Source organism: Ovis aries, chromosome 23 (assembly GCF_016772045.2).
Source record: "Ovis aries strain OAR_USU_Benz2616 breed Rambouillet chromosome 23, ARS-UI_Ramb_v3.0, whole genome shotgun sequence".
NCBI classification, from domain to species: domain Eukaryota; kingdom Metazoa; phylum Chordata; class Mammalia; order Artiodactyla; family Bovidae; genus Ovis; species Ovis aries.
Window position 1 is genome coordinate 2,785,105 of NC_056076.1, and position 27,533 is coordinate 2,812,637.

At 51.9% G+C, this 27,533-nt stretch overlaps 1 protein-coding gene across 9 annotated transcripts in view; it reads left to right on the forward strand.

The window, feature by feature from the left end:
- The window catches only part of ZNF516 (zinc finger protein 516), a 108,818-nt gene that overhangs the window by 43,830 nt on the left and 37,455 nt on the right, over positions 1-27,533 (forward strand). For all 9 annotated transcript variants that reach the window (XM_060405505.1, XM_060405500.1, XM_060405501.1 and 6 more), the window contains one exon: positions 1,004-2,904. In XM_060405505.1, coding sequence (XP_060261488.1) covers positions 1,176-2,904 — 1,729 coding nt within the window. In that variant the 5' untranslated portion in view covers positions 1,004-1,175. The remainder of the gene's footprint in view (positions 1-1,003; positions 2,905-27,533) is intronic.

Consider the following 27,533-nt stretch of genomic DNA (forward strand, 5'->3'; position numbering starts at 1 on the left):
TCTGAGTGCTTTGCAGGGGGCTTCCTCATGTCCTTTCCCGATTCTCAGCACCTGACAGGTGAGGGCATGCCTAGATGGGAAGGCCATCTCCTGAAAAATTCACGCCCTGGAAACTGGAGTCAGCTCTGGGGTCAGCTCTGCCCACACCTGAACGGCAGGGTTGGGGTCTCTGTGCAGAATCCCCAGAGCAGCCTCTTGACTCTGATAGCATTTCACTTTCTGTGGCCCCAAACTGCAGGGAGGAGCAGAGAAGGAAGGAACACTGGCTACAGGACTGTTTGGAGATTGGAACAATTCTTAATCCTCGAAATTTTCATTTGATTTCCAGGTGCATTCATAGGTTGCTTTTTATGATCCCTAATCAGCTGAGTTTTTCTTGTTCCATGAGTCTTGTTTTTCTGGCTGGGTTTCAGATGTTTAATTCTCATGAATTGGAGGTTCTGATATTTAACAGCCTTTATGGACCACCTTGGGGCTTCCCAGGTGGTGCTAGTGGTAAAGAACTTGCCTGCCAGTGTAGGAGATATGAGAGATGTGGGCTCCATCCTTGGATGGGGAAAATCCCCTGGAGGAGGGCATAGCAACCCACTGCAGTATTCTTGTCTGGAGAGTCCCATGGACAGAGGAGCCTGGCGGGGTATAGTCCGGGGAGTAGCAAAGAGTCCGCCACTACTGAAGCGACTTAGCACCCACGCACGCACGCACGCATGGACCGATATCTATGACGATAAATGACTTTAGCACGCAGTCAACTACAGTGATTTATTTTAATGATTTAGCACTTGGTTATTACCAGACATTAATTGTTTAGTGACTGATCTTTTAAAGGAAAGCAGCTGCTTGTTGGTCAGTTTAAACTTTGACGGATGCTTTTCTGTAAATAGGCCGGGAATGGAATTCTGAACAAGCAACGTGTAGACGTTATATATCCGCGGACGTTATGGGGGCCGCTGTTCGCGCGGGAAGCCTGGTTCCTAAGGCCTTTGTGTCTTTTCTGTTCCAGGTGCTCGCCGCCAGCGCCATGCTCTCCAGGTAGGACATGCCCGCCCGCGGGGCAGGCGCACCTCTGCAGTGGGGCAGCGGGAAGCACCTTCTCGCCTGAACATGGAGAGATAAGGCGCCCTCCGGCAGGCAGGCCCGCGTGACCAGGAGCTGTGCCCGCCGCGGCCGTCGAAATGGAGCGCTCCCGGGAGGCCGAGGCGGAGCTGAGAGGGGGCCGCAGCCCGCCCAGGGCCAGCCGGAGCCCCGAGGCGGACGGGGACAGGGCGCTGAGCTACAGCTGCTGTATCTGCGGCAAGACCTTCCCCTTCCAGAGCTCACTGTCCCAGCACATGCGCAAGCACACGGGCGAGAAGCCCTACAAGTGCCCCTATTGCGACCACCGCGCCGCGCAGAAGGGCAACCTCAAGATCCACATCCGCGGGCACCGCGCAGGCACGCTCACCCAGGGCCGCGAGCCTGAGGCGGCCGAGACGCGCGTGTCCGAGGGGCTTGGCGGCTGCACCAGCCCCACCAAGAGCACGTCGGCCTGCAACCGCATCCTGAACGGCGCCACGCAGGCGGACACCGGCAAGATCCTGCTGCGCAGCACGCGGAAGGAGGCGGAGGGTGCGGCGGCGGGGCAGTGCGCCTTCTGCGAGAGCAGGTTCGAGCGCAAGAAGGACCTGGCGCGGCACGTGCAGCAGGCGCACAAGCCCTTCACGTGCCGCCTGTGCAGCTACGCCACCCTGCGTGAGGAGGCCCTGCTCAGTCACGTCGAGAAGGATCACATCGCGGCGCAGGGGCCTCGCGGAGACGCCTTCGCCGAAAACGGCAAGCCAGAGCTGCCGCCCGGCGAGTTCCCCTGCGAGGTGTGCGGCCAGGCCTTCAGCCAGACCTGGTTCCTGAAGGCGCACATGAAGAAGCACAGGGGCTCCTTCGACCACGGCTGCCACATCTGCGGCCGGAGATTCAAGGAGCCGTGGTTCCTGAAAAACCACATGAAGGCGCATGGCCCGAAGGCGGGGAGCAAAAACAGGCCCCGGAGCGAGCTGGAGCCCGTGGCCACCATCAACGACGTGGTGCAAGAAGAGGTGATCGTGGCCGGTCTGAGCCTCTACGAAGTCTGCACTAAGTGTGGGAACCTGTTTACGAACCTGGACAGCTTGAACGCGCACAACGCCATCCACCGCCGGGTGGAGGCCGGCCAACCACGGGCCGCCGTTGGGGAGGGCTCAGCGACTGGCCCTGCCGATTCCCAGCAGCTCTTCCTTCAGTGCCTGAACCTGCGCCCGGCGGCCGGCACGCCCGCCCGCGGGCAGACTGGGCGGCGCGTGGCCGAGCTGGACCCGGTCAACAGCTACCAGGCCTGGCAGCTGGCCACCCGGGGCAAGGTGGCCGAGCCGGCCGAGTACCTCAAGTACGCGGCGTGGGACGAGGCGCTGGCCGGGGACGTGGCCTTCGACAAGGAGCGACGCGAGTTCATCCTGGTGAGCCAGGAGAAGCGCAAGCGCGAGCCTGAGCCGGGTGCACAGGGCCCCCCGCGCAAGAGGGTGGGCGCACCCGGGGACCCCGCGCCCGGGCCCCCAGATCCCCGGCCTGCCGCGCGCCCCAGCCGCCGCGCCGCCGTCCCCGCCGGCCACGGCAAGTCGTCCGAGTGCTTCGAGTGCGGCAAGATCTTCCGCACGTACCACCAGATGGTGCTGCACTCGCGGGTGCACCGCCGCGCGCGCCGCGACCGAGAGCGCGGCGGCCCAGGGGACCGTGCGCCGCGCGCCCGCTGCGGCTCCCTCAGCGAGGGCGACTCGGCCTCGCAGCCCAGCAGCCCCGGGTCGGGCTGCGCCGCCGCCGACTCCCCGGGCTCGGGCCTCGCTGATGAGGCTGCTGATGAGAGCGGAGAGGAGGTCCCGGCCCATCCCGGAGCAGGTGAGCCCGTGCGCCCGGGTGGTCCAGGAGCGGGTAGGGTGGACTCGGGTGGCCCAGGTCCCAGTAGCCCTGCGTCCGGGTTGTCCTTGCCCGGGTATCTCACGTCCAGGTGGTTTGGGCTCAGGTAGCCCTGTAGCTGGGTCGCCCCATATCCAAGTGGCCCGCGTCCAGGAAACCGTTGCCCGGGTTCTCATGCAGGCTCACTCAGGTTATCTTGGACGTGGATGGCCCTGTGCTTAGGTACCGGTGAGCTGGGGAAGTCCAGATCCAGTAGGCTGCTGCCGTACCTCGAAGGCATCATTAATGCCCAGGCGGTTAAGGCTCAGGTAGCCCTGCCCCCAGGTGGCCCAGCATCCTTGGTGCTCAGGTAGCCTCATCCTTTGGTGGCCCTACCCCCAGGTAACCCTGCACTTGCTGCCTTTTCCCAGGTGTTCCAGGCTCGGGTAGTCCTGACTCAGGTGCCTCTGCACTCAGAGAGTCTGTACCCAGTGTGTACTTGGAGCATGGGCTGGTGGGTGCAGACCCAGGCCCCTGTCAGCTCCACTTGAGGCTCCTGTTTGCTGACTATCTATAGTGTTTGCATAAATCAACCCTAGCTGTTGAGGTCGTGGTCTCTTTGGAGCATCAGATATTTCTAAGCAAAGACCGGGTGATGGAGCCCCTCCGAGGTGTGCCCTTCTCTTCTCACCATCAGCTGGGGCACACACCCTTTCCTCTGCTTCTCTCCTTGCACCAGACAGCTGAGTGAAAGAGGACCTTCGTATTGTGTGCAGTTATAATTAATCTCCTCGGATTCCAGTAACCCTTTGGGTTTAGAGATGGCTAATTGGAACCAGATTACTTTCCCAGTTGCAGCTATGTAAATATTTAAAGATGCCTGGCCAACTTTATTCCCATCATGTTCTATGTTTTAATAAATTTTATACATTTTGGTATTTTCTTCATTAACTTTTGTCTTGGGTAATTCCTTTAAATGGAGGTGATGTTTCAGTTCCAAGCTTGTAACTTTCTCCCCATAGCCAGGAATGTTTTCCTTTCTCCCTGAAAATTGGTTTGACTGGATGTTACTTTTAGGGAAAGATTGGCGATGATGGAAATCCCAGTGCTTCAGCTCAGCTTTTTGTATTCCGTAGTGAGGAAAACCGCCCGTGTGCAGCTCTTTAAAACAACACCAGTGTATGTCATTTTCCCTGTACTGAAAATGAAGCTAGTTCTCTTGAACAGAGTTTAGTTATTACAGGTTTAGACAATGTATTGTATGAGCGTCTGGTACACTCAGGTATATGCAAAGTCAGTAGAAGTGCAGTAAAAAGTTTCTCTGATGCTGCAGGGCAGTCTCTACTGAATCTGCACCCATGTACATGCCCATTAATGAAAAATAGCACATTATGCATCAGCTCATATTTTGCATTTCATTTCTTAGTCATTCACCCGTGGGAGGAAGCAAGATAATATTCCTTTCTCTGAAACTGTACTTTGCATTCTGGGAGATCGTCTGGATTCTAACAGCAGTTGGCCATGTATGACCTGGGGAACCCAACTGTGACCCTGGGTGGCATGTTTGAGGACTAGTTTTGTTTTTCTTTTTTAAATATGTTGACAACTATAGATTTTACTAGTCACATGCCAGTAACACTTTGTCTACTTTTTGGAGCACATTTGGATAAAATGCTAAGCTGGTAATAATTTTTTATAATTTTGAAGACGAATATTTTTAATATTTGGAAAAGCTGTCCTTCACCACATCTATTATGATAGATGTGAGATGCCCAGTAATAAGCAAATTCAGCAGAGCCTTTAAAGTCAAGATGTGGGAAAGATCAAATTACATTCACTGTAAATTGAAATTTACTCTGTTTTTTCCCCTCAGGTTCATTAAAGTTTAGAGATTATCATTTACTTCTTAATGAGATTATATGTGTTTTCTCTATATGTAATCTACATTTTGAGAAATTTGGTGCCTCTGATGATTCCATAGCAAGATTATATACAATAGTGAATTTTGCAAGTTGACAACAGAATATTATAGCTTGTTGAGAGACTAGAAAATTTTATGTTATGACAATGGTGTAAAATGTTGAACATCGTAGGTCTGCACAGGTCATTTTTTGTAGCCCCGAAGGACAGTATCTTTACTCCTAAAGATACCAATTTTATATCATAGCAGCCTTAAATATTCTTGTTGTTCAGTTGCTCAGTCATGTCTGACTCTTTGCAACCCCATGGACTGCAGCACAACAGGCTTCCCTGTCCTTCACTATTTCCTGGGTTGGTGATGCCATCCCACCATCTCATCCTCTGTTACCTCCTCCTACTCCTGCCCTCAATCTTTCCCAGCATCAGATAGCTTTTGCCAGTGAGTCAGTTCTTTGCATCAGGTGGCCGAAGTATTGGCGTTTGAGCTTCAGCATCATTCCTTCCAGTGAATATTCAGGGTTGATTTCCTTTAGGATTGACTGGTTTGATCTCCTTGTTGTCCAAGGGACTCTAAAGTGTCTTCTCCAGCACCATAGTTCGAAAGCATCCGTTCTTCGGCGCTCAGCCTTCTTTATGGTTGAACTCTCATAGCTGTACATGACTTCTGGAAAAACCATAGCTTTGACTATATGGACCTTTGTTGAGAAAGTTATGTTTCTGCTTTTTAATACACTGCCTAGGTTTGTGATAGCTTTTCTTCCAAGGAGCAAGTGTCTTTAGCTGGCATTAGATCTCTGATGCCCCTTATGGAGAGAGGAGTGTTACATGGATTTAAGACTCACAAAACAGTTTCATTGGCACGGATTGGCGAGAACTTGGAAACAACCATTAATACTTTGGAAAAGCAAACGGGTGCTTTGAATCCTCTATTTTGATCTGCAGTGAACGAACCTTTTTTTTTTTTGTTTAAAAAAATGCATTTAACTTTGGAAAATACTTGCCTTTCTTATCACCGAAAGATGACTTAGATCTTCAAACATTGAAATGACTTTAAATTCTCATAGAACCTGGGTGGGATGACTGGTTAAAATTATGAGAGGAAACACATAGGAATTGAGTCATAGAAAGATCAGACTGGTTCTCATGAATGTGAGTTCACCTGTGGTGGCAGAGTTGACATCAGAATTCAGATTTTTGTGACCTTTCCAGTAAATCCCATCATGCCATAATTTCCTCCAAAGAGTTTTGACATCCAGGAGTAGGTTTGAGCACTGCTTCTGAATCTGGAGACAGTTTGCTTGATCAGATTAATTGAGAGAAACCTGTTTTTTTTTTCATGAAACATTCTTTGTTGAGTGTTGCCGCCTCCTGCTTTGGAAAGCTCTGATTGTCATTACCTCTATTTCCACGTAAGACTGAGTCACTGCAGCCCTCATTAAGGACTTAAAATAGTCTAAGAGCAAAGTTGTGAATAAAACTCAGTAATTTAAAATGTGTTAGTGAGCTGGATTTAAGTCTCCATTGAGAAAGTGACTTGGCACCGATGGCAAGGACACTTCTGGAGTTCCCCAAAATTAGTCCTTTTAATTAGGGAAGAGGAGCCTTGAAAGGGCATAAAATTGAAATTAAAAAAATAAATATTTTCAACCATAGAGTAGAGTTAGGGTGCTCACAAGTCATCACTGTGGACAGGTGAACAGGCCAAAGAGGAATTCTTCTCAGAAAGCATTGGAGTAGGTGACTTCCTTGACAGTCCAGTGGTTAAAACCCGGCATTTTCACTGGTGGAGGCGCCGGTTCCATCCCTGGTTGGGGAACTAAGATCCCACATGCCTTGTGGTGCAGCTAGGAAAAAGAATTGAAATCACGAGAGTGCTGGGATGACTTAGGAGTGATGGGAGCCCTCTGAGTGTGTCTTGAAGGACTCTCTTCGTGAGCTCACTGTCCTCTAAGACATGGTGCCCTTGGGGGAAGCCTGGCCTCATGCTGGGGGCCCTGACTTGATGCGAAACCCATTCCCACTGGGTATCTCCATACCGTTTCTGCTAACACTTAGGTGATTGATTGCCCCAGGTATTTTTGTTGTTGTTGAAGTATAATGGCTTTACAGTATTATATTAGTATCAAGTGTATGACGTAGTGATTCAGTATTTTTATAGGTATATTGCATTTAAAATTATTACAAAGTAATGACTGTTTCCCTATGTTAGATAATATATCCTTGGTTTTGACTATCTTCTGTTATTGTAACTTCTTTTATCACATCAAATCCATAATCCACTGAGCCCAGCCTCTTTCTGTATCTTTGGATGATGGCTGTAACGTAATTGATAGTAAAACCCCAAGTTTTGAAATTGCAGATAATGAAATTGCAAATATTTGACTGTTTCTAACTGACTCAGTTTTCATGTAATGGAAAGTTCTGTGAACAAGTGCCACAGTATTATATGTACTTGGAAGAATTAAGGAGAGAGTTTTCAGGATTAAAAAGTATAGTCAAGGGAAGAAAAGACCTTTAGAAAGAAGTTACTTATTTCAGAAAGCCTCCATTTTCTGATATTTCTTTGTTGGCTTCCTCCAGTCTAACACTTTCAGACGTTACAGCTCATCTCTTCCCTGTTGTAACTACAAGAAGGGCGACAGTGTTTTGGTTGTAAGATGTTGGTGGAGCACGTGCTCTGAGCCCGACTGCTCGTCCACATCAGTGTGTGGGTGGGTGAGGCCAGCCAGGCCGTGCTCACCCAGCTTCCAGAAGGGTTAACCGGCTAGTCCCCTCTTTTTTTTCCCATAGAGCGTGGGTAGTCATTAGAGCAGTTTAGAGAGGAAACATTGCTACGTGTCCTCCCATTGTGCCGGGATTTGGGGGGACTCTAGAGGACAGCAGTCCCAGGGTGGAGTGTGGGGTGGGCCAGGGAGAGGTGTTTACCGGCAGCTGGGACTGCTGGCGAGAATCCCAGGGATGGAGGAGCCTGGTGGGCTGCCGTCTGTGGGGTCACACAGAGTCGGACGCAACTGAAGTGACTTAGCAGCAGCGGCGTTTACTTTGACAGAGCGGGAGGGGCTGTGGGCATAGATGCTTCCCACGGTCCTGTCCGGATCCATGTCGCAGTGTGTTCTGAGCCAGGGAGCTGGGCCCCGCTTGCAGACCTGCCTGGTTCCCGTCTCTGATGCTCAGTGACCAGGAAGGACTTCTGTCCTAACGCAAGGCTTCATCAGTGCCTCCCCGACTCAAGAAGCCAAAAATGACACCCCAGGAAAGGGGCTGGGGGCAAGGAGGAGAGACCATAGATAGAGTGGAGGATGGGAAACAGGGTGTGTGCAACTGGCTTGCGTCGCTCCGCTGGTAAAGAATCTGCCTGCAATGGCGAGACCCGGGTTCAATCCCTGGGTCGGGAAGATCCCCTGGAGAAGGAAATGGCAACCCATTCCGGTGTTCTTGCCTGGAGAATCCCATGGACGGAGGAGCCTGGCAGGTTATCGTCCCCAGGGTCATGAGAGTCAGACACGACCAAGTGACTAAACCACCACCACCAACTGTGGGGTGGCGGGCGCATCCAAGAACAGTCGTGTGCCTGAGACGAACCCCCACTCCCTGGGGCCCTGGCTGGGGCAGGAGTGAACCTGGGACCCTGGGTGGTGTCAGTCCCGCATGGTCCTGGGACCCCGTTAAACGGGAGCCCATGGGATGGGTCCGAGTGAGACCAAGAGGCCGGCTCCCCTCGGCCACGACTCCCGCCAGCGCGCCAGGCCGTTTCCCATCCCTGGCAGCCTGGGCACCTTGGATGATGGGAACTTGATAACTGCTCGTGCGGGTTGGTCGGCTGCTGCAGAAGTGCGCGGCCGCGATGCTGGCCCTGGGCCGGGCCCCGGGCAGGGGTGCTCCCTGCCCCATGCCCGCAAGCGCTGGGCGCAGCCTTGAGGTGGGGGCCCGACCGGAAAGACTCGGGACGGCTGAGGGAGGAAGGGAGAGCAGGCTGATCCCAGACCACAAGGAGGGGCTGCGAACTCAGGCGGATGCCTCTGAGCTAGACGCGAGGGCGACCACCCCCCTTAGTCTCTCCTACTGGACGAAACACCAAGGTATTTACTTAGGTGGGAGTAAAGCGAGAGTTGTAAACCCTCCTATCAAATCCTTATTCAGTAGAAAGACGCACTGAAGTTCTTTAAGAAAAATACCCAGATGCACTTGACAACCGACCACAGAATGCCCTGTGGTTTAGTCAGCATCTTAGCAACCAGGAGCAACGCACGGAGACACCGGCAATTATTCACCGGCCCTGCAGCCCCCTGGTAGGCCTCGGAATTATCATAGCAAGTGTGAGTTGCGATGGGAATAGAGCCTCAGAAGTGTGTTTTATTCTATTCTGATTCTTCAAACACTGATCATCTGTGCATGCTGTGCGTGCTCATATTTGCTTGATCACCATGCTGTGTCCTCTGACCTTCCAGAATGAATGAATTACGCTGTGAAACACATCAGACTCTGGAGATGATGCTCTGAGCTTTTCTCTTGACGCTGAGACACACACGTGGGATGCGTGGTCCTTGGGCTGTGAAGCGGACGCCGTGCAAACACTGTGGCTTCTTAGCAGGATCCGAATGCTTCTTTGTTGTCTGTCTCTGTCTCCATTTCTCTTTCACACAAGATGTGCTGTACTCTGCCAGATCGTGTCCAGCTCTGTGCAACCCTGGGGACTGTAGCCCTCCAGGCTCTTCTGTGTATGGGATTTTCCAGGCAAGAATACTGGTGTGGGTTGCCATTTCCCTCTCCAGGGGATCTTCCTGACCCAAGGGTCAAATCCCTGTTTCTTATGTCTCCTGCATTGAAAGGTGGATTCTTTATCACTAGCACCACCTGGGAAGCCCTTCACACAAGACAGAAGCATAGAATTTAGAGCTGGAGGGAACTGGGGGATAGTGGTCTGTCCCGTTTTAACAGAGAGGAGACCAAGGCACGGGGGGATCCTCGTGGCTTGCCCAGCGTCTTCAGGACTCCAGGCTGCAGTTCTTCTGTGTGCAGTAGCGGTGTGTCTTCACCCCTCAGCCACCGAGGGTCCGGCTTCCTGGGCTGCACATGGGGGCCGGGACCCCGCCTGCGGGGTTGTTCCTGCCATGATCCCTGCGGTGCCCGGCTCTGCTTGGCATCCTGTTCACACGACTCTTGGTGGTGCCAGGGTTAGATCCAGAACCGACGTCCACAGGGTCCACCTCCCAGCCTGGGAGAGGGTGTCTGTTTTCGCTTGTCACTTGAGGGGCAGAAGCCTGTGGTCCTAGACACACAGTCCTAGAAACATGCACTGAAGTTCAGGCCCCGCCCGGGGCTCCAGATCCACAGTCTCCACAGCCACCGGCCCCGAAGGCAGCCAAGATGGAACGGAGGCAGCTCTGCTGAGCTCTGCAGTCCTCTCCGGCCCTTGCTGGGGTGGGCACCAGCTCCATCCTCTCCAGGAGGCTGCTCGTGGGCAACAGGGAGTGGGTGTTCTCTGGAGGAGAAATTAATGATGTTCCTGGATGCCAATAAAAAATGCACGCCCTGTGTCCATAGAGGCTTACTTGATGCGGCCCCTGTTCAGTCCCTCCTGTCTCTGCGTTTCTGAGTCCGTCATCTCCCACCATCCTGCTGGCTGTCGGCTTCCCCTGTGTGCTGTGGTGCTGCTGGCGTTGATTTTCGGCTCCTCCCCTATGGTCCACACGTCATGAAGAGGACCCTGGTCTCCTCTGGTTCAGACAGGAGCTTGTGACTTGACGTGACGTGTGAGCCCCCTCTTTGTAGATGTTGCCCCTCTGTGTGCATACGTACATGCTCGGTCACTTTGAGCATGTCCGGCTCTGTGTGACCCTGTGGACTGTAGCCTGCCAGGCTCCTCCGTCCACGGGATTTCCCAGGCAAGAATACTGGAGTGTGTTGCCATGCCCTCCGCTAGGGGATCTTCCTGACCCAGCGATTGAACGGATGTCTCCTGCATCTGCTGCACTGCAGGCGGATTCTTTACTACTGAGCCACCGGGGAAGCCCGTTACCCCTCTATAGGAGAAACAGCTGAGTTTGGGTCTGTCACCCCAGACCCCTGAGATGTGGCCTTCTGTGGGAAGAGTTGGATTGAACTGATTTTGCTTCTGAACCAACTGATTTTGCTGGTCGGCAGGGTGTGTCCCGGGCAGTTCTGCAGGAGGATGACCCTGGGCTGCGGAAGCGGGGTCACACCTGATGAGCTCGGGTGTCCCAGCTTCCTAGGCACGTGTCACTCCACCGACACCTGTCTTTCTGGGGGGAATCGTCAGGGTGCAGATGGTGAGAGGCTGCAAGGACCTGGTGCCTTTGCCCCGGCCCTGGAGTCTTTGCTGCTGAGAAGAGCAGTCCTTTTCTGCTTCCACCGTGGCCAAGCTCACTGGGAAGCCGAGGTTCACGGTCCTCTCCTGTGACCTCAGAAGCAGACCCACCTGGAGCCCAGGCGACCCCTTCCCTCAGGATGTTCTGTCCTTCCGAGGCACGCTCTGGCCCAGCCAGCTCCATACTGAGGGTGCTATTTTGATTCGTATCATACTTGGTCTGTGTGTTCATCGTGGGCAGTGAATCATTTATATCTGAGATTCTCTTTAGTCAGGTATTTAGGTTTTGTTTGATAAGTATGTTGTGTGCATATCTCTGGCACAGGTTTTAAAAATTTCATCTATAACTTTGGTTCAGTTTTTTTTTTTTTTTAATTTCTTAATTTTCTGTGCGCAGGTCCTAATCTAAGACTGGTTTTTGTGAAACCCTTGCAGGCTCCTGATATGACCCAGTATTTGCATGCACGGTTTGCATACTTTGCGTATTAAAACCGACTGTAGTTTCAGATCTGTGTTCTACTAGAATTGAAAAAGCTAGGGATAGTCTTCTCTGGATTGAAGGTTAGAAGGTCAGACTTTCTTTACTGGAATGTTACCTGGACCTGTGTGTGCAGTCAGCGTACTCGTGTCCACTCAAAGGATGCCTCCTCTTCGGCTTTGTTTACGAAGGCAGCCGTTAATCCAAGAGCAGTGTCTTCACATGTGAGGAAGACATTGAGGCTAACTGCTAGCTGCCAAGTATGTTCTCCTAACAATGTACCAGACTTGAGTGTCACTGACGCTCTTTTTGCGAACTCCGGACTTTCAGCCCTGTGGATAAGCTGAGTTCCAGTTTCACTCTCACTGCACTTTTCATTTTTCAGTCTAATTGGTTACTGAAATATACCATCTAAAAGGGTAGCCCAGTGGGACCCTCTGATGACGGATTGACGATGCTGGAGAAGACGGTGTGTGTGCCTGGCCCCAACGTCCAAAGCCTGCTGGGAGCCGTGGCTTCCTCCCCAGAATCCTGCAGTTAGGTTGTCCTGCAGATGAATGGGCAGTTCACTGATGGGCTGGACCGCTGGAGAATGCCATTTGGACATGGGAATGGTGGTCAGGTTTCCAGTCTGACTTCTGGATGCTGTAATTGCTTTCCTTCAAAGCTTGTCTGTGATGTTCTTGGCTTTTAAGAAACAGATTTCTGCAGCATCCGTGAGATATGATTTACACAGGTTATTCTGGCGTTGGACTTGAAACGCACAGTAGTGGATCAAACAAAAGTTTTTGTCTTTAAGAAGTAGAATTTGGGGCTGTTTTTTTTAAAAAATGGTGAAATTTGGTAGGGTAGGACCATGAGTTTAAAAATGGGCATTAAACCTTTAAAAGCTCTTTTTCTTGTAAAGCTCCTTGGCTGATAGAGAAGCGTTAATGGCCGCACAGTGCAGTTCGGGGTGTCACCGGAGGTGGCTGACAGAGTTCCTGAATTCCAGTTGCAAAGAAAGGGGTTGCACAGTCCTGACTTGGGAATTTTGTGAACTCTGAACACAAAGTTCTGGACAGGTGGTGTGCAACACGAATGGGAGAAAGAGTCTCTGCAGTTTCCATGGTGACAGCCTGCTCACCACTTAGAAACAGATTCTTGCTACTGATCACAAAAGGGCCCTGGGCTTGCACGTTAGTGGGGAAGAGAAAGCTGCCCCCAGAGCTGCCTCCCGAGCTGGAAAGCACCGGGTGGATGCTGGGTTCTTGGATCCATTTTAAATATCCAGATTTCTTTCCCATTCTGGATCGGAGTTCCTTGGGTTTTTCTTCCTTGAGTTCAAGATCCTTTTCTCTGAGTTTGAAGGTCTGGTGTGTTGGGGGGAGCTGTTTTAGAAGCTTGTAGGTTTTGGAACCTCAGCACGCGAGGATGCCTCCCAGAGCAGGTGCGGGGAAGGTGGGGGAGGGGCTGGTCTTCCCTCCAGCCAGGGGTCCAGCATCAGCCTCACCCACCCTGCTGCCCACCGGTCACCGTCTCTCCCCATCCTGCTCAGCCCCTTTGCCCTCCCTTTGGCCCCTTTTCTATCCGAGGGCAAAGGGAGGGGACAGGACACCAGGTCACACCCAGCGCCCAGCGTGCACTGCGAGGCACCGTGTTGGGGCATGAGGGGCTTGGGTGACGGTCCGTCCAGCCGCAGAGCCTCCTGTGCCTGTTGTCTCTCTGTGACCCGAGGCCAGGGACAGGCTGCAGCCAGTGTGCCCGGAACAGATCGCTGCAGCCCTGTCCTTGTCATTCCCGAAGTCCTGGGCAGCCCCCTGCCGGCTCCCGGCCCTCCGCCCTGGCTGCAGGGGAGCGTGCCACTTCTCCGCTCCCTCTGATGCCCTCGGTGTGGGGCAGGGCTGTCCAGGGAAAGGTTTTCTGTTCAGAGGCTCAGTCGCGTCTGACTCTTTGCGGCCCCGTGGTCTGCAGCACGCCAGGCTTCCCGTCCTTCATTATCTCCTAGAGTCTCTCAAGTTCATGTCCATCGAGTTGGTGATGCCATCCAACCATCTCATCCTCTGCTGTCCCCTTCTCCTTTTGCCGTCACTCTTTCCCACATCAGGGGCTTTTCCAGTGAGTCAGCTCTTCACATCAGGTGGCCGAAGTGCTGGAGCTTCAGTTTCAGCATCAGTCCGTCCAGTGAATATTCAGGGGTGATTTCCTTTAAGGGCAAGGTTAGGGTTCCTTTCACTTCTCACTTTCATTCATTGGAGAAGGAAATGGCAACCCACTCTAGTGTTCTTGCCTGGAAAATCCCAGGGATGGGGGAGCCTGGTGGGCTGCCTTCTATGGGGTTGCACAGAGTTGGACATGACTGAAGCAACTTAGCAGCAGCAGCAGGGTCCCCCAAAGCGGGTCTTTTTGCCGTAGAACTGCTCACCCCCAGCTCCTCTGCCCCCAGATGAGGCGGGGAGGGGCCAAGGCCCCCTGAGTCCAGCCCCACCGCCTCACCTGCTCAGGAGGGCCCTTGGAGCCACCGAGGCTCTGAGAGGCCCGTCTGGTAGAGACTGGTCATTGGTTAAATGCTGCCCTGTGGTTTGGGTCCCCTGAAGGTAATACCGGCTTCTGCTCTGTCTCCCATGAGCACGTTCCCTCTTCTCAGTGAATGAATGATACCGCATATAGATGAAAAGTAATTTTCTTCATGACGTGATGCTGGCGTTTATATCACTGTAGACAATTTTTTTTTTTTTTTTTTGGACTGAGCGTCTGACTCATACAGTGCTTCCTTTGAAGTCATTCATGTAAATAATATATTTGTTTAGCTGAAAACATGTTAGAGGTTCAGTACATAAAAAAATACAGGATGCCTGGTAAGTTTCACATAAACATCGAATAGCCTTTTTTAGTGTATGTATGTCCCATATAGCATCTGAGACATAGGCTAAAAGTGACTTGTTTTTGGTCTGCAGTTCAGGTTACCTGGCTCCCCCGTGCGTTCCCTGGTGTGTGTCTCTGGGTGAATCTCCTGGCAGGTGGTTATTTCAGGACACCCAGGAAATGCCTGGTCTTGTTTCCTGACCTGCTTGTTGGCTGACTGAGACCTGTTCAGTAGCTCTGTTCCCTGCTGTATGGAGATGCTGGTGACCTCATGCTATGAATGTTGGGATGATAATTAGCTGAGGAATAAAAGGGGATGCCTCTCTAGTGGAGACTCCTTGCTCTCTGGTTTACAGGTATCGATACTTTGAACACGTGCATTACCTGCATTGAGGGTCAGAACAGTGCTGGTGGAGAAAGAGATTTAGGAGAAAATGAAAATTACATTTATTCTGTTTGATGGATGAAAAAAATCCTAGCGTTTTCTAACACAGAAAATGTTCCACGCGCTTCCTGGAGTCAGGGCCACGTGGCACATTTGAGTGTCCTGTATAGCGTGCAGCTGCTGTGACTGGCTCTTTCTGAAATCCGTCCTAGAGAATAATGCTGCCCCAGGGGTGGCTGCTCTAGCGTGGGTGTCAGTCATCAGAGGAAAGTTCAGCTTCGTCTGGAATTTGGTAGGTGGGGTTTGCTACTGTCTCACAGGTCTGTGTTGTCCCACAGTGGGGTGTCAGTTATCCATGATGTATGTAGTACTGGGGTCACAGCTTTGCCCTAACTCTGTGGGACCCTGGTAGACACCCCCAAGAATCTGGTAGCTTGGTTACTAAAAGGCTCCATCTAGCCTGAACTGCTGAAACTTACCCTACATGCAAGGGCCCCTCTCCTTAATTCAAAATAAAAAGAGCTCAGGAATCCTGCAGACCATACTCTAAGAAAGCTGTGGGGCATGTACGCAGTAGAACAGTACTCGGCCATTAAAAGGAGCGCATCTGAATCAGTTCTAATCAGGTGAATGAAACTGGAGCCTGTTTTGCAGAGTGAAGTGAGTCAGAAAGAAAAACACCAGTACAGTATAGTAACACGTGTATATGGAATTTAGAAAGATGGTAACGACGACCTTGTATGCAAGACAGCAAAAGAGACACGGATATAAAACACAGACTTTTGGACTATGCGGGAGAAGGCAAGGGTGGGATGACTTGAGAGACTAGCATTGAAACGTGTGTATGATCGTATGACAGCTGGGATGGGATGACTCTGAGGGATGGGATGGGGAGGGGGGTTCGGGATGGGGGACACGTGTACACCCATGGCGGATTCATATCAATGTATGGCAAAACCACTACAAAATTGTAAAGTAATTAGCTTCCAATTAAAAAAAAAAAAGAGCCCCAGGAATCCTTCAGACCATACTCTAGACCTGGGCTGCCCAGATGTAGAGACAGGGTCCTGTAATCTCAGTCTGTGATCTGCAGCCTGTTATTTGCACAAAAATAGTCAATAATGACCCAGGACTCAAGACCATCCCCCAAAGCAGCATATGAAATTTGGTTTATTTACTGGGTGTATGTATTCTGATTCTGAATTCATTTTGCCTATGCGTGATCTATCCTCGTTCAGTTTTGGTTAAAAAAATATTCTCTAAATATGGGTGGAGAAAATCTGGCTGAGACTGTTGGCTTGGGACTCCCACGTCCCTGGTTTGAACCCTTGGAGAATTTCTGATGCCCCCACCATAGCATCCACAGTGCAGATGGACAAGCTCTAGAAGCAGTGGGCGCCTCCCTTCCCTCTGACCTCTTCCCTCTGATCTCTGACTGTGCAGAGAGCTCCTGAGTTCATTTTGCAAGACTGATCTGTAATTGAAATAGAGGGTTCTGGAACCTGGTGTCGCCTTGAAGCGAGGCCGTCGTGAGTCAGTGAAGGTCCTGACTCTGCCTGAGTGGGGTTTGGAGGTGAGCGTCGTCTCCTGCCATCGAGGTCCCGTCCCGTCTTGTTGCTCACTTGGCATTGGAGGCGAGATCCTGCCAGGCACGCCAGGAAGCGCCTGTGGGAATGCACAGCGAGGCCTGGGCTGTGCAGGCCTCTCCCGTAGAGCTGCAGAGTCACAGGCTGGACCTCTGCAACCTCTCTTTCCCACCTGTAAAGGAGGGGCGTTGTCTTCCTCCTGAGGACCCTTCCCTTGGAAAGACGTAGCAAAGCCCTGCATGGGCCCTGTGATTGCCGACCTTTCAGGAGGGGCTGCCTGCTGCCCGACAGGCTCCCGGCACCTCTGAGCGCACAAGTGGAAGCCTCCAGACGCGCTCAGCACAGGGTGTCCATGCCGACGCCAGGCGGCAAGGTGATGCAACTTTTCGTTGTAGGATTACAAGTGGTTCTGAGAGGACCTGTTGGCTTCTTTCATTAGCTAAAACTCAACCAGCCAATCACAAACATAGATTTTCTTGGTGTACCTTAAAGATTTGTGCAGAGGAGAATTAATGCTGGACAGTTTCATTTTTCCATTTTGTCCTATTTTATAATCTGAAATTCCTTCTCTTCTTCACTGCCTGTCGTTTAAACTGTTGCTCTTGTCCTTTCCTTGGCGGGACTGGGAAGACCCCCCTCCTTTCCCGCCTCTCCGGGATCGCCCTGCTCGTCGTCCTCAACCTCCGTGCTGGGGTTCGTGTGCACAAGCCTGTATGGGCCACGACTCCGTTCCATCTAGTGCGTGGTGTCTCCTGTCCTCACTCCCCGTAAACACGGCGGCGCATCTCCTATAGCCTTAGGACCGCCTCTTACTTATTCTTTCAGTGGGAGACCATACGCGATTGCCATTGCAGTGACTGCATTTATGATCCCTTGGTTTCTAGAATGTGCGTCCCCAGCCTCATGGTCTCAGGGACAGCCTGCTTGTGTCTGATCCCCACCGTCCGCCTGTATCCACTGTCGGGCCCTGGGAGCTGAGCGGGGGAGAAAAGTGAGTGTCAGCCACTCAGCCGTGTGCAACTGTTGGCCACCCCATGGACTGTAGCCCGCCAGGCTGCTCTGTCCATGGGATTCTCCAGGCAAGAGTACTGGAGAGAGTGGCTGTTTCTTCCTCCAGGGGATCTTCCCGACCCGGGGGTTGGACCTGGGTCTCCTGCATTGCAGGTGGGTTCTTCACCGCCTGAGCCGTGGGGCAGGGCGGTGGGGAGACATGTGCTTCACCCTTGGCTCTTGCCGGGGGAGTCCTGAGCCCTGTGCCTGGACCTGCAGCCCTGTGGGGGCACACACATGGGTACGGGGATAGCGCTGCCCGCGCTTGCCTCCGCAACCTGTCGCCTCAGCCTCGTCTTAGGGCAGATCCTCCACGTCCGCAGCCAGCAGCTCTGACTTCCTGAGTTCTGGTCAGCCACCAAGGACCACGTCGGCCTTATTTGCATGTACAGCGACTCGGCTGAATTTGGCTGGTTTTTACGTAAAATTGCTTGAGTGGCCATAATTTTATTTAAAATGGAAATAATGATCATTGGAAGTCTGGTGCCTTAATCAATATTAATATTAAATAAAAGAAGCTCTGTCTCAAGATGGCCAGTTACACAGCTTGACGCACGTGCGAAGCAGGAAGACCCATGATGGCTTGAGTGCCAGTCCCACCTGCTGACCCAGCTCTGCAGAAACATCTCCAGAAGCTGCTTTTACCTTTGAAATACAGTCTGTGGCACAGTGTCTCTCCTTTTTTTTTTTTTTTTAACTGTAAGCAAAATTAGAGAACTGTGAAGTGTCTGACTCTGGGACCCCATGCGCTGCAGCACGCCAAGCTTCCCTGTCCTTCACTGACTCCTGGAGCTTGCTCAAACTCATGTCCATTGAGTCGGTGATGCCATCCAACCATCTCATCCTCTGTTGCCCCTTCTCCTGCCTTCAACCTTTCCCAGCATCAGAGTCTTTTGCAGTGAGCTGGCTCTTTGCATCAGGTGGCTGAAGTATTGGGACTTCAGCTTCAGGGTTGATTTCCTTTAGGATTGGCTGGGTTGATCTCCTTGCCGTCCAGGGGACTCTCCAAGGAGCTATGCATTTTTTTTTTTAAAGAAATCATAAAACTTTCAGTGCAGTGTTTTCTCTAATTGAAAGCTACCAAGTTAATATCATTAATTACATCCAAAAAGGGATTTAAAAAATCCCTCTTAAGTTTTCTTACTTTTTGACTTTAAATTGCAGGAAAGTGTCAGTTGTAAATTCTGAGATAACAGGTTTTTAACCAAGGATTCCTTAATAGGATAGGGTGTGTGTGTGTGCTCAGTTGTGCCTGACACTTTGCGACCCCATGGACTGTAACCTGCCAGGCTCCTCTGTCCGTGGAATCCTCCAGGCATGAATACTAGAGTGGGTTGTGATTTCCTTCCCTAAGGGATCTTCCTGAACCAGGGATCGAACCCACAGTTCTTGCATTTCCTGCCTTGGCGGGCGAATTCTTTACCACTGCGCTACCAAAGCTGTCTGTGGATTATGCATTTATTTAAATACTTTAACAAAGTGTGTGCCAGGTAAACGGATGCATTGCTCACACATCTCCTTGGTAAAGACAGAAAGCCCTGAATGTTTCCACGCTAGGTGAAGGCAGAAAAGTGTTCAGATTTTGAAGGTCCAAAATTCTTGGAGTTGTCCCTGATAGCTCTGATATCCACGTTTTCACGGGTTAATACAATTTTGAAAGAGCAGAGAGGATGGCGGAGTAGAACATTTAAGGCTGAAGCTGTGCGTGCAGGTCCTGCCCTTGCCGGGGACAGGGCGAGCCTGTCCTTTGAAGTTGGGAGGCAGGGACCAGATGAACCACTGGGTAAGTTGCAGAGTGGAAGCACTCGGAGTTCAAAGGCATCGCACGGAGACCCTTTGCCAAGTTTCATTTCAGAACTTTACAGCAGTCCTCAAATGGTCACAAGCTGAGAAGCGCTGTGAAAATCTGTTTATTTCTCAGTACCCCAGGCTGCCCTGACCCTTTGTTCTCCAGGTTATTTATGGAGGTCTTTGGGGCCACGCTGGCCGAAGATGAGAGCGGCCAAACTTCCCTGCCTCGTCCTTCTCTCCTCTGTGCTTGCTGATTAGCAGCGGCTGAAACTGGAGGTTGATCTGGAGGAGGGAGAACGGAGAAGCGGAGCTCTTGTTCCTTTCTCTAGCATCAGGTTGAGATGGAGGCAGTGTTTAAGGTGGGGGGAATTGTGTATCTTCAAACGTATTTTCTTGCCAGTGATGAAGACTCTGCCAAGTCCTCCTCCCTACGGATCTGGCAGCCATGGCTTCCACGGTGGAGGTTCCGTGTCTAGTGCGTGCTGAGTCACATCCAACCCTCTGCCACCCCATGGACCATCGCCTGCCAGGCTCCTCTGTCCATGGGATTCTCCAGGCAAGAATACTGGGGTCCAGGCCCTGCTCCAGGGGATCTTCATGACCCAGGAACGGAACCCGCGTCTCTTGTGTCTCCTGCTCTGGCAGGCAGGTTCCTCACCACTAATGCCTCCTGGAGAGGCCTGCTGTTGGGCTCAGGGAGCTCCCCGGCTCCACTGGAAGAGGGAGGGCCGTGCGGCTTGTGTGGCGTGTGACACCCAGGGGACCCTTCTCCCTGCAGAGCTGCCCTCCTGCAGTGGGGCTGATGAAGCGATCGAGGCTTTCGTCAAATGGCTCAGCGCTGCGTGGTTTTCGTCCCTGGGTTTTGCTTGTCTTTCCTGGGAGCCTGGCCTTCCCTCTCAGACGCAGTGGTTCAGCGGGTGGTGTGGGAAGTCGGTCTTTCCATCTGTACGTCTAGTGTGGGAGGATCGTGGCAGGCGCAGCTCGCTCTGCTCGGGTCAGTTAGTGACGGGCCTCCAGGTATCGGGAAGGCTGCTAACAGTGTGTTTACTCCTTTGCTGACATGTATCATTTCAATAAAGGGTTCAAAGCCAGACTCACTCTTGTTTAGTGGGAACAGGAATGGCAGGTGCCTGTTGGTATCATCCTTCTTGTGGCCCGTCATTAACAAAATTATGACCGTCATTCAGGAACAAAGCTAGAATTTTCTGGCTTGTTTTGCCTTTCCCATGGTTAAATGATTCTAAGCCAGTTTGGCAAGATGAAGAATGCTTTAACAAGCTTCAGTGCCAATGGAGTGGCCTTTTGTGGGTTGGTGATAGTCTTAAGAAAACCTAAAATAAGAAGGAAGCTTGGACTGACAATTCTGAATAGGTTGGAATATGTAATACATTGTGGCTCAGATGTCAAGCTTTGAGAGTCACCAGCCCCAGGAAGGCTGTTGGGCATCTGCCTTGCCCCCCACCTGGCTGCAGTGGGTACCCTGCCCGAAGTCGGGCCTCTCATCAGCTGACTCCTAAAGCCTCACATTAAACTCAAGGGATGCGGACTTTTGAAAGAAACTCCTCGAATGACGAAGATCATAGCTGGTGTGCCAGCTTTACATAAGATTATTTTTTTCAATGAAATCTTACTTAAGTGCGTGCTCATGGGCTATTCATGAAGGAAAGGAAAATGCCTTATTTCAGAAGAAATAAGGTTTTTTCCCAGGGTGGGATTTTGCGCCGTCAGTGAGTAATGCTGAAAGCCAAACAGTAATAAATGACGTAGTTTACTCAAGCGCTTAGCCGTGTACACGTGTACATGTATATATGAGTCTTTCGGGCTCTGGCAGAAGTACTGTTGTAAACTGAATTTGTCCAGAGTGAGGGCAAAGGATCGGGCAGCTTCGGTGGCATCAGTTTCTCCAAAGCATCTTCTTGTTTCAAATGTTTAATTTTTTTAAAAAAAGGTTCCATAAAATTCCTTGAGCTACTTCGTAGTTATACAAGCTGTTTAAATAGTGTATCAATTTGAGAAAATATTTACGGAAGCTTGTAAATAGACAGATGTTCACTCAGATGCCAAAAATCTATGTTGGAGCATTTTCATTCACGGGTTTTGTAAAGACTTTTACTTGGTCACTAGAGTTACATCATTCTTTAAAGACTTGCTTCGGTTTCAGTTTTATGCAGTGACACTTAACCGATGCCAGAAATGGGTTAGATTGAGAAAGCATTTTCTGTCTTCGCATAAAATCGGTTTCTGTGGGGGGATGCCATGGGGGGTGTAGGGGCCTGATTAGTTGAGAGAGTGAAATCAGCTTTTAGTTTTATGACAGAGCAAAGCGTGGAGGAGCACCTCGCAGCCCCGCAGCCTCACCTGCTGGGCCAGCCCTAGCCGCCTTGCTCCAGACCCGCCCAGGCGTCCGATACGGGAGAGTGAGCGTGCTGGTCGCTTAGTCCTGTCTGACTCTTTGCACCCCTCGCGACCCCATGGACTGTAGCCTGTCAGGCTCCTCTGTCCATGGGATCCTCCAGGCAAGAATACTGGAGTGGGCCCCTTCTCCAGGGGATTGTCCTGACGCAGGGATCGGACCTGGGTCTCCTGAATTGCAGGCGGATTCCTCCCTGTCTGAGCCACCACGGGGACCTGGGCATCAATGGGGCTGTGGCGCTGTGTGAGAGGCACCTTCCTTCAGCCTCCAGAGTCTCCATTTCAGGGAGGCTGGTGGAGGTCGGCTGATGCAGGGTCCTGGGCGCTGATGTTAAAAGGCCTCTGGGAGCCTGGCCCTACGGGGTATTTTTGGTGTCATATCGGGTATAATTCACTTTGGTACGTGAATGATGTTATCCCTACCAGAAAAATGATTTCTCTTCAAGAGATATTCAGATGGCCTGCTTTTTTTCCCCTCAAAATACTGTTAACTTCAAAATTATCTTCTTAGCTGATGTAGGAAGTGGCAACCCACTGCAGTATTCTTGCCTAGGAAATCCCATGGACTGAGGAGCCTGGTGGGCTACAGTCCATGGGATCGCAAAGAGGTGGACACAAGTGAGCTACTGAGCGTATATCTTCTTAGAGTTTTTTTCTTTTTAATTTCACTTGACAAATTAGTTGTGCCAGTGGTAGCATTTTCTGTAGTCTTTTGAGGGCAAGGTTAAGAAATAGAATTTTATTAATTTTGGTTATGCATTTTAATTAATTTTGATAATGAAATTTTTCGTCATTAAATTTGGTCATTAGAGTTCTGCTCCAGTATCCTTGATCTACAAAAATAGAATCTTTATACAGTACACACCTGTGCGGAGGAGATGAAGTGAGCAGGCCTGTTATGGAAAGTTTTACCTGAATTGTTCTGGGCTGCCGTCTCTACTGCACACTCAGGGCTCCACGTCTTTGAGAAAGCCACACTGTCTCTTTTAGGATTGTTGGTGGATTCAGGTGGGACCCGATGCTGGTGGTGAAAAAGAGGGTGTTACTAACACCTGGGAATTTGGACATCTCTTGTGTCAACGAGAAAGTTTCAGCAAAAGCTCAGAAATCCTCATCTGTGCCGATAAGTCAGCATAACCTCGAAGGGGGCCTGGAAAGGGGAGGCCTTGGTGAGACAAGAAAGCACCTTTTAACTGCTGTGCTGTTGAAGAAGAATCAGATTCACTAGGGCCTCTGGAGCAGAAGCAGGCAGGAGGTACCTGGGGCTGCTGGTCAGGGGCTGCTTCCTCACAGTGACCGTGACCTTGATGGGCAGTGGCTGGGATGCCCGCCTGAAGGAGAGGCTGGTCAGAGGTCACGGGCATTCTGTGGCAGGAGCCGGCCTGCTACTGATGCGGGCACGCCACTCCTGTGGCCGACTCGTACTGGACGACCTGCCCGAGCCGGCGCCCTGCTGGCCGGTCCGTGGGGACCAGGTTCCTGCTTGGCCATTGCTGGATGCAGGCGAGATTCCGAGCCGCGGGTGAGACAGCCTCTGTCCGCCGGAAGCCCGGTGACAGGCAGCAGTCAGGACATGTGCTTCTCGTGCGCCACGTGGGTGACTCACAGACTGATGTGGGACCCGTCGTGGAAACACAGAGCTTTATGGCTGAGGTTGTCTGCAGCGGGTGGATGATGCTTCACTGTGGTTTCAAATCAGCCGTGAGTAGCACCGCCGCTGGGAGACCATGGCCTTGACAGTGTGGAAGGCGAAGGGCATGAGAGGCTGTCCCCGCTGCCCCCATGGATGCCCCTGGCCTGCCCGGCGTCCTCTGCCCCTGCCTGCCCTCACCTCCAGACCAGTCTGTGTCGTGCTTCTCAGCCTTTGCTGTTCAGTCACCAAGTCGTGTTAGGCTCTGTGACCCCACAGACTACAGCACGCCAGCCCTCCCTGTCCATCACTAACTCCTGGAGTTTGCCGAAACTCATGTCCATCGAGTCGGTGATGCCATCCAACCATCTTATCCTCTGTTGTCCCCTTCTCCTCCCACCTTCAATCTTTCCCAGCATCAGGGTCTTCTCAAATGAGTCAGTTCTTCCCACCAGGTGGCCAAAGCATTGGAGCTTCAGCCTCAGCATCAGTCCTTCCAGTGAGAATTCAGGACTGATTTCCTTTAGGACTGACTGCTTGGACCTCCTTGCTGAGCCTACCCTGTCCTACAGACAGGGCTCCAGGTGGAGCCGGAGTCCAGTCCAAGCCCGAGCTGGGCCCCGACACCTTACAGCCCGTGCTTGTGACGCCAGCTGCATCGATTGCTCCACGGCTGCGCCGGCCTAGTTGCTGGGGACACATCGCGACCTCTGGTCCCCGGATCTTCTGTGTGGGCAGCACGGATCCTGTTCACACCTGAGCTGTGGGCTGGAGATGTCTTCAGGGAACAGGGGACGGGTGTGCATCGCAGAGTGTGCTGCGGGGCTGCGAGGGTGTGGCTGAACAGACTCTGTGTTCTCTGGGGACCACATTGTGCAAGCATGCACGCACAGGCACGCACACGTATGTGCACACAAACACGTGTATGTGCACACACGCTTGTACACAGTGGTGATCCTGGGATCTTTGAGGCTGGAGGGGGTGGTAGGGCAGTGATCGGGGTCCCCTGGGCTGGCAGTGAGGGAGCGTCTCCGTGTCCAGCTGGCAAGGAAGGAGATGAGGGAAATGTCCACCATGGGCCTTACTTTGCTCCTGCCATTTGCTGAGTTGTGTCTCAGGCAAGTTCCCAGGGGTTGGTCTGTGCCCCTGGGCGCTTTGTAGAAGCTCCCAGGAGGGGCAAAAGGCCTGTGTGCTCAGCCTGGCCAGCTGCCCTTGGCAGAGCAGAGAGGGGTGATTTCAGCCTCAGGTCTGGTGCCCCGGGTGTGTTCCGGGACCTCACGGGCGAGCAGGCTGTGTGGGACTTGCGGGGGCCTTAACCTTGTGCAGGGACCCGTGTGGACGCCGGGACCCGTGTGGACGCTCAGCCGTGGAGTTTTTCCCAGATTCTATAAATAGTAGCAAAAATTCCACTTTTTGCAGCTATGTGTTTTAGGTTTGGTGTGTATGTTTCCTGGAAACCCTGAAGTCTCTTGATGTCTGTGAGTAGAATAGGAAGTCGGGACCCTGGGTTCCCACCTGTGTAGCTCGAGGTGGGGCTGGGCTCCACCTTGCTAAGGTGGTCAGGGTGTGGATCAGTATGCTCAGCTTCTACAAATAGCCTCAACACACACACACACACACACACACACCACTTTCTCCTTTCAAAGAATGGTATATTCACTGGGCTCCGAATTCTGGACTTGGTCATTGTCTGGTTGTGGGAAAGGGAGAGAGTTCTCAGGACTTGAGGGCACGTGGCAGCTACCTGCTGAGCCAGCAGCCGCCCCAGTGGTCCCCCAGCCCAGACACACAGCCGATGTCTTGTGGGAGGCCGCGCCTGCTTGAGCCAATGTCTTGTGGGAGGCTGCGCCTGCGAGAGCCTGTGTGTACAGTGTCCACGTGTGTTGGCTGCGTGTGCTTCTGCGCACGCATGGCGGTGACTATGTAGGGCCGCGTGAGTGCGTGCTCACGGGTCATCTGTGTGCCTGGAGGAGGGAAGGATGGGGACAGACAGACAGATGGAGGGAGCGGGCCGGGTGGTTGCCTGGCAGATACACAGGCTTCGTGTCTTAAAATGAGCTTTGCTCTGGCTTCAGCTCCTCGCCAGGACCAGCGCGTCCCTGCAGTGCCGTGTAAACCGTAAGCCGCCGCACCTGGAGCGAAGCGGAGGCTATCAGTGACGGGTGGTGGAAGCCCAGCAGCCTGGCAGAGGGTTTTTACGTCAGAGCACAGACGTGGCATCGGGGCCTGAGGTTCTGAAAAGGGGGTCTAGGTCCCAGAATCTGGACGTCGGATAAGCAGTGACTTTTCAGGTCACTTCCTGTTTCACGTCTTACTGTTGTTCGGGCCTAACTCAGCCGCTCCGGGGAGGATCCGGGGCCCTGTCCCCCAAGGGGCCTCGGGGGCGGGGTCCTGCCCTCGTGTGAGTGCCAGGGGAGAACACAAGTCAGAGGTCACAGGGCAGGCGGAGTGGAGGACGCGGGGTAGCTTCTGGGCCCCGGTGCTTGGCTGGGCTGCTGGCCTTCATCACGGACCTCCGTGAGGGCCACGTGTGTGCGCCGCTCAGCACGTGAACCCAGCCGGAGCACCGCAGTCACCCCTAGGCTTTGTTAGAGAGAGAATGCATTGGTTAGGATTGACCTGTCTAGGGCTGAATGAAAGTGGTGGCCAGCTGTGCGTGTTGCTCCCTGCCCTCCTACCCCTGCTGTTTCTCCGTGCCGGTGGGTGAGTTATTTTAGGCCGGTCGGCTTGCTCCCAAAGCTGCAGGTCCCCGTGGACAGCCCTGGAGGGGACGCTAGGCCAGTGGAGGTGGAGTTGGCCCGGGGGCCCTTTCTTTTGAGTTCAGCTCATAGAATGTTGGAAACCCTTACTTAGCTTTAAACGTTTTTAATTCATAGACTCACGGCTCCTGCTTAGCCAGAGAGCTCCTGGAAAACAATCACAGAAATACGATATTGCGACTCCTTCTTAAAATAGAAATATGACTAAAGGGCTGAGAAAATAAACATTAGTAAGTGGGGCTTTCCCGAGATTGTTCTGTGCGGCATCGGTCCATTGGGGCTGTCATTCTTCGTCTAGATTTTTAAGTAACTGGATAAATTGAAGGGGAGCTTATATAAGTCAAGGGGAAACCCAAAGATATGTATGCAAGAAAGGGGAATATAGTCATTTCCTCTACTTAAAAAGGGGAGAAAATGAAAGCTAAGGTGTGGTACATGAAGAATAAATGTATATATACCTTGACTTTGCATTTTAATTACAAAGTTTAACTACAACCCATTATACTGCAGCCTGCTTGAGAGTCCAGAAACAGTTTAGTGATGTGACTTGGAAAGATTTGGTGCAAATACTAAGTAAAATATAAACTAATTCTTTCCACTCAGTGTCTCTGGTGGGCTGAAACATTTGAAATTTATTATTTATAAAGTAGCTTGAACCCCTCGTGTGAGCAATACAGAAAGTCTCTATTTTGTATTCACACGTGTGTAACCATCAAAGGCTCCAGGACCCCGGTACCCAGCTTCTGGTGGGGATGAGACGACTTGGCAGACAAGCCGGCGCTGCTCAGTTAGCATCCCTGTGGCTCCCTCTGTGGGGTCAGGCTCTGAATTCACAGGTAACCCCGTGTGAGGCCAGGACCACCCTTGTACACGTTGGCTGGAGCCCTAAGAGAAAAGATGAGGAATGAGCCAGGAAGGGGTGTTTCCTGCATACAGTCAGGTTCATGAAATAATAAAATTTTCACTTTGCGGGTGTGTAGGTGACGAGTCCTGCCAAGTGCTGCTCGGAAACGGTCCCCGGACCATGCAGCCCCCGCCCCCAATTCTGAGTGCACATTCAGCAGCACTCCAGGAGTGAAAAGAATTTTGATGTTGATGTAGACAGCGGTTCTGTGGGTGGAAAGGCGTGAAAAAGTCAGGCCCCGTCATGTCTGTGTTGGGCCAGATCCGCTGTGAGGTGCCGCTTTTCTGTGCATTTCTGTCCAGAAACTGGACGTTTGACAGTGCTGCCTTACAGTCTGAGCCCCACAGTCCAATGCGGTAGGTCCGTCATTTTAGGTAAGTTAATTTTAGCCAGATCATTCAAGTGCATCACTGGTTTAAAGCCTTGCACATTTTCCCTGAAAATACTGGTGAACTTACTTTAAGACCTTTGGATGAACCCCTTTTATCCATTTCAGGTACGTTCTGTACTTTGAGGAGAAAACTGCGTGACTGTACTGATGCACA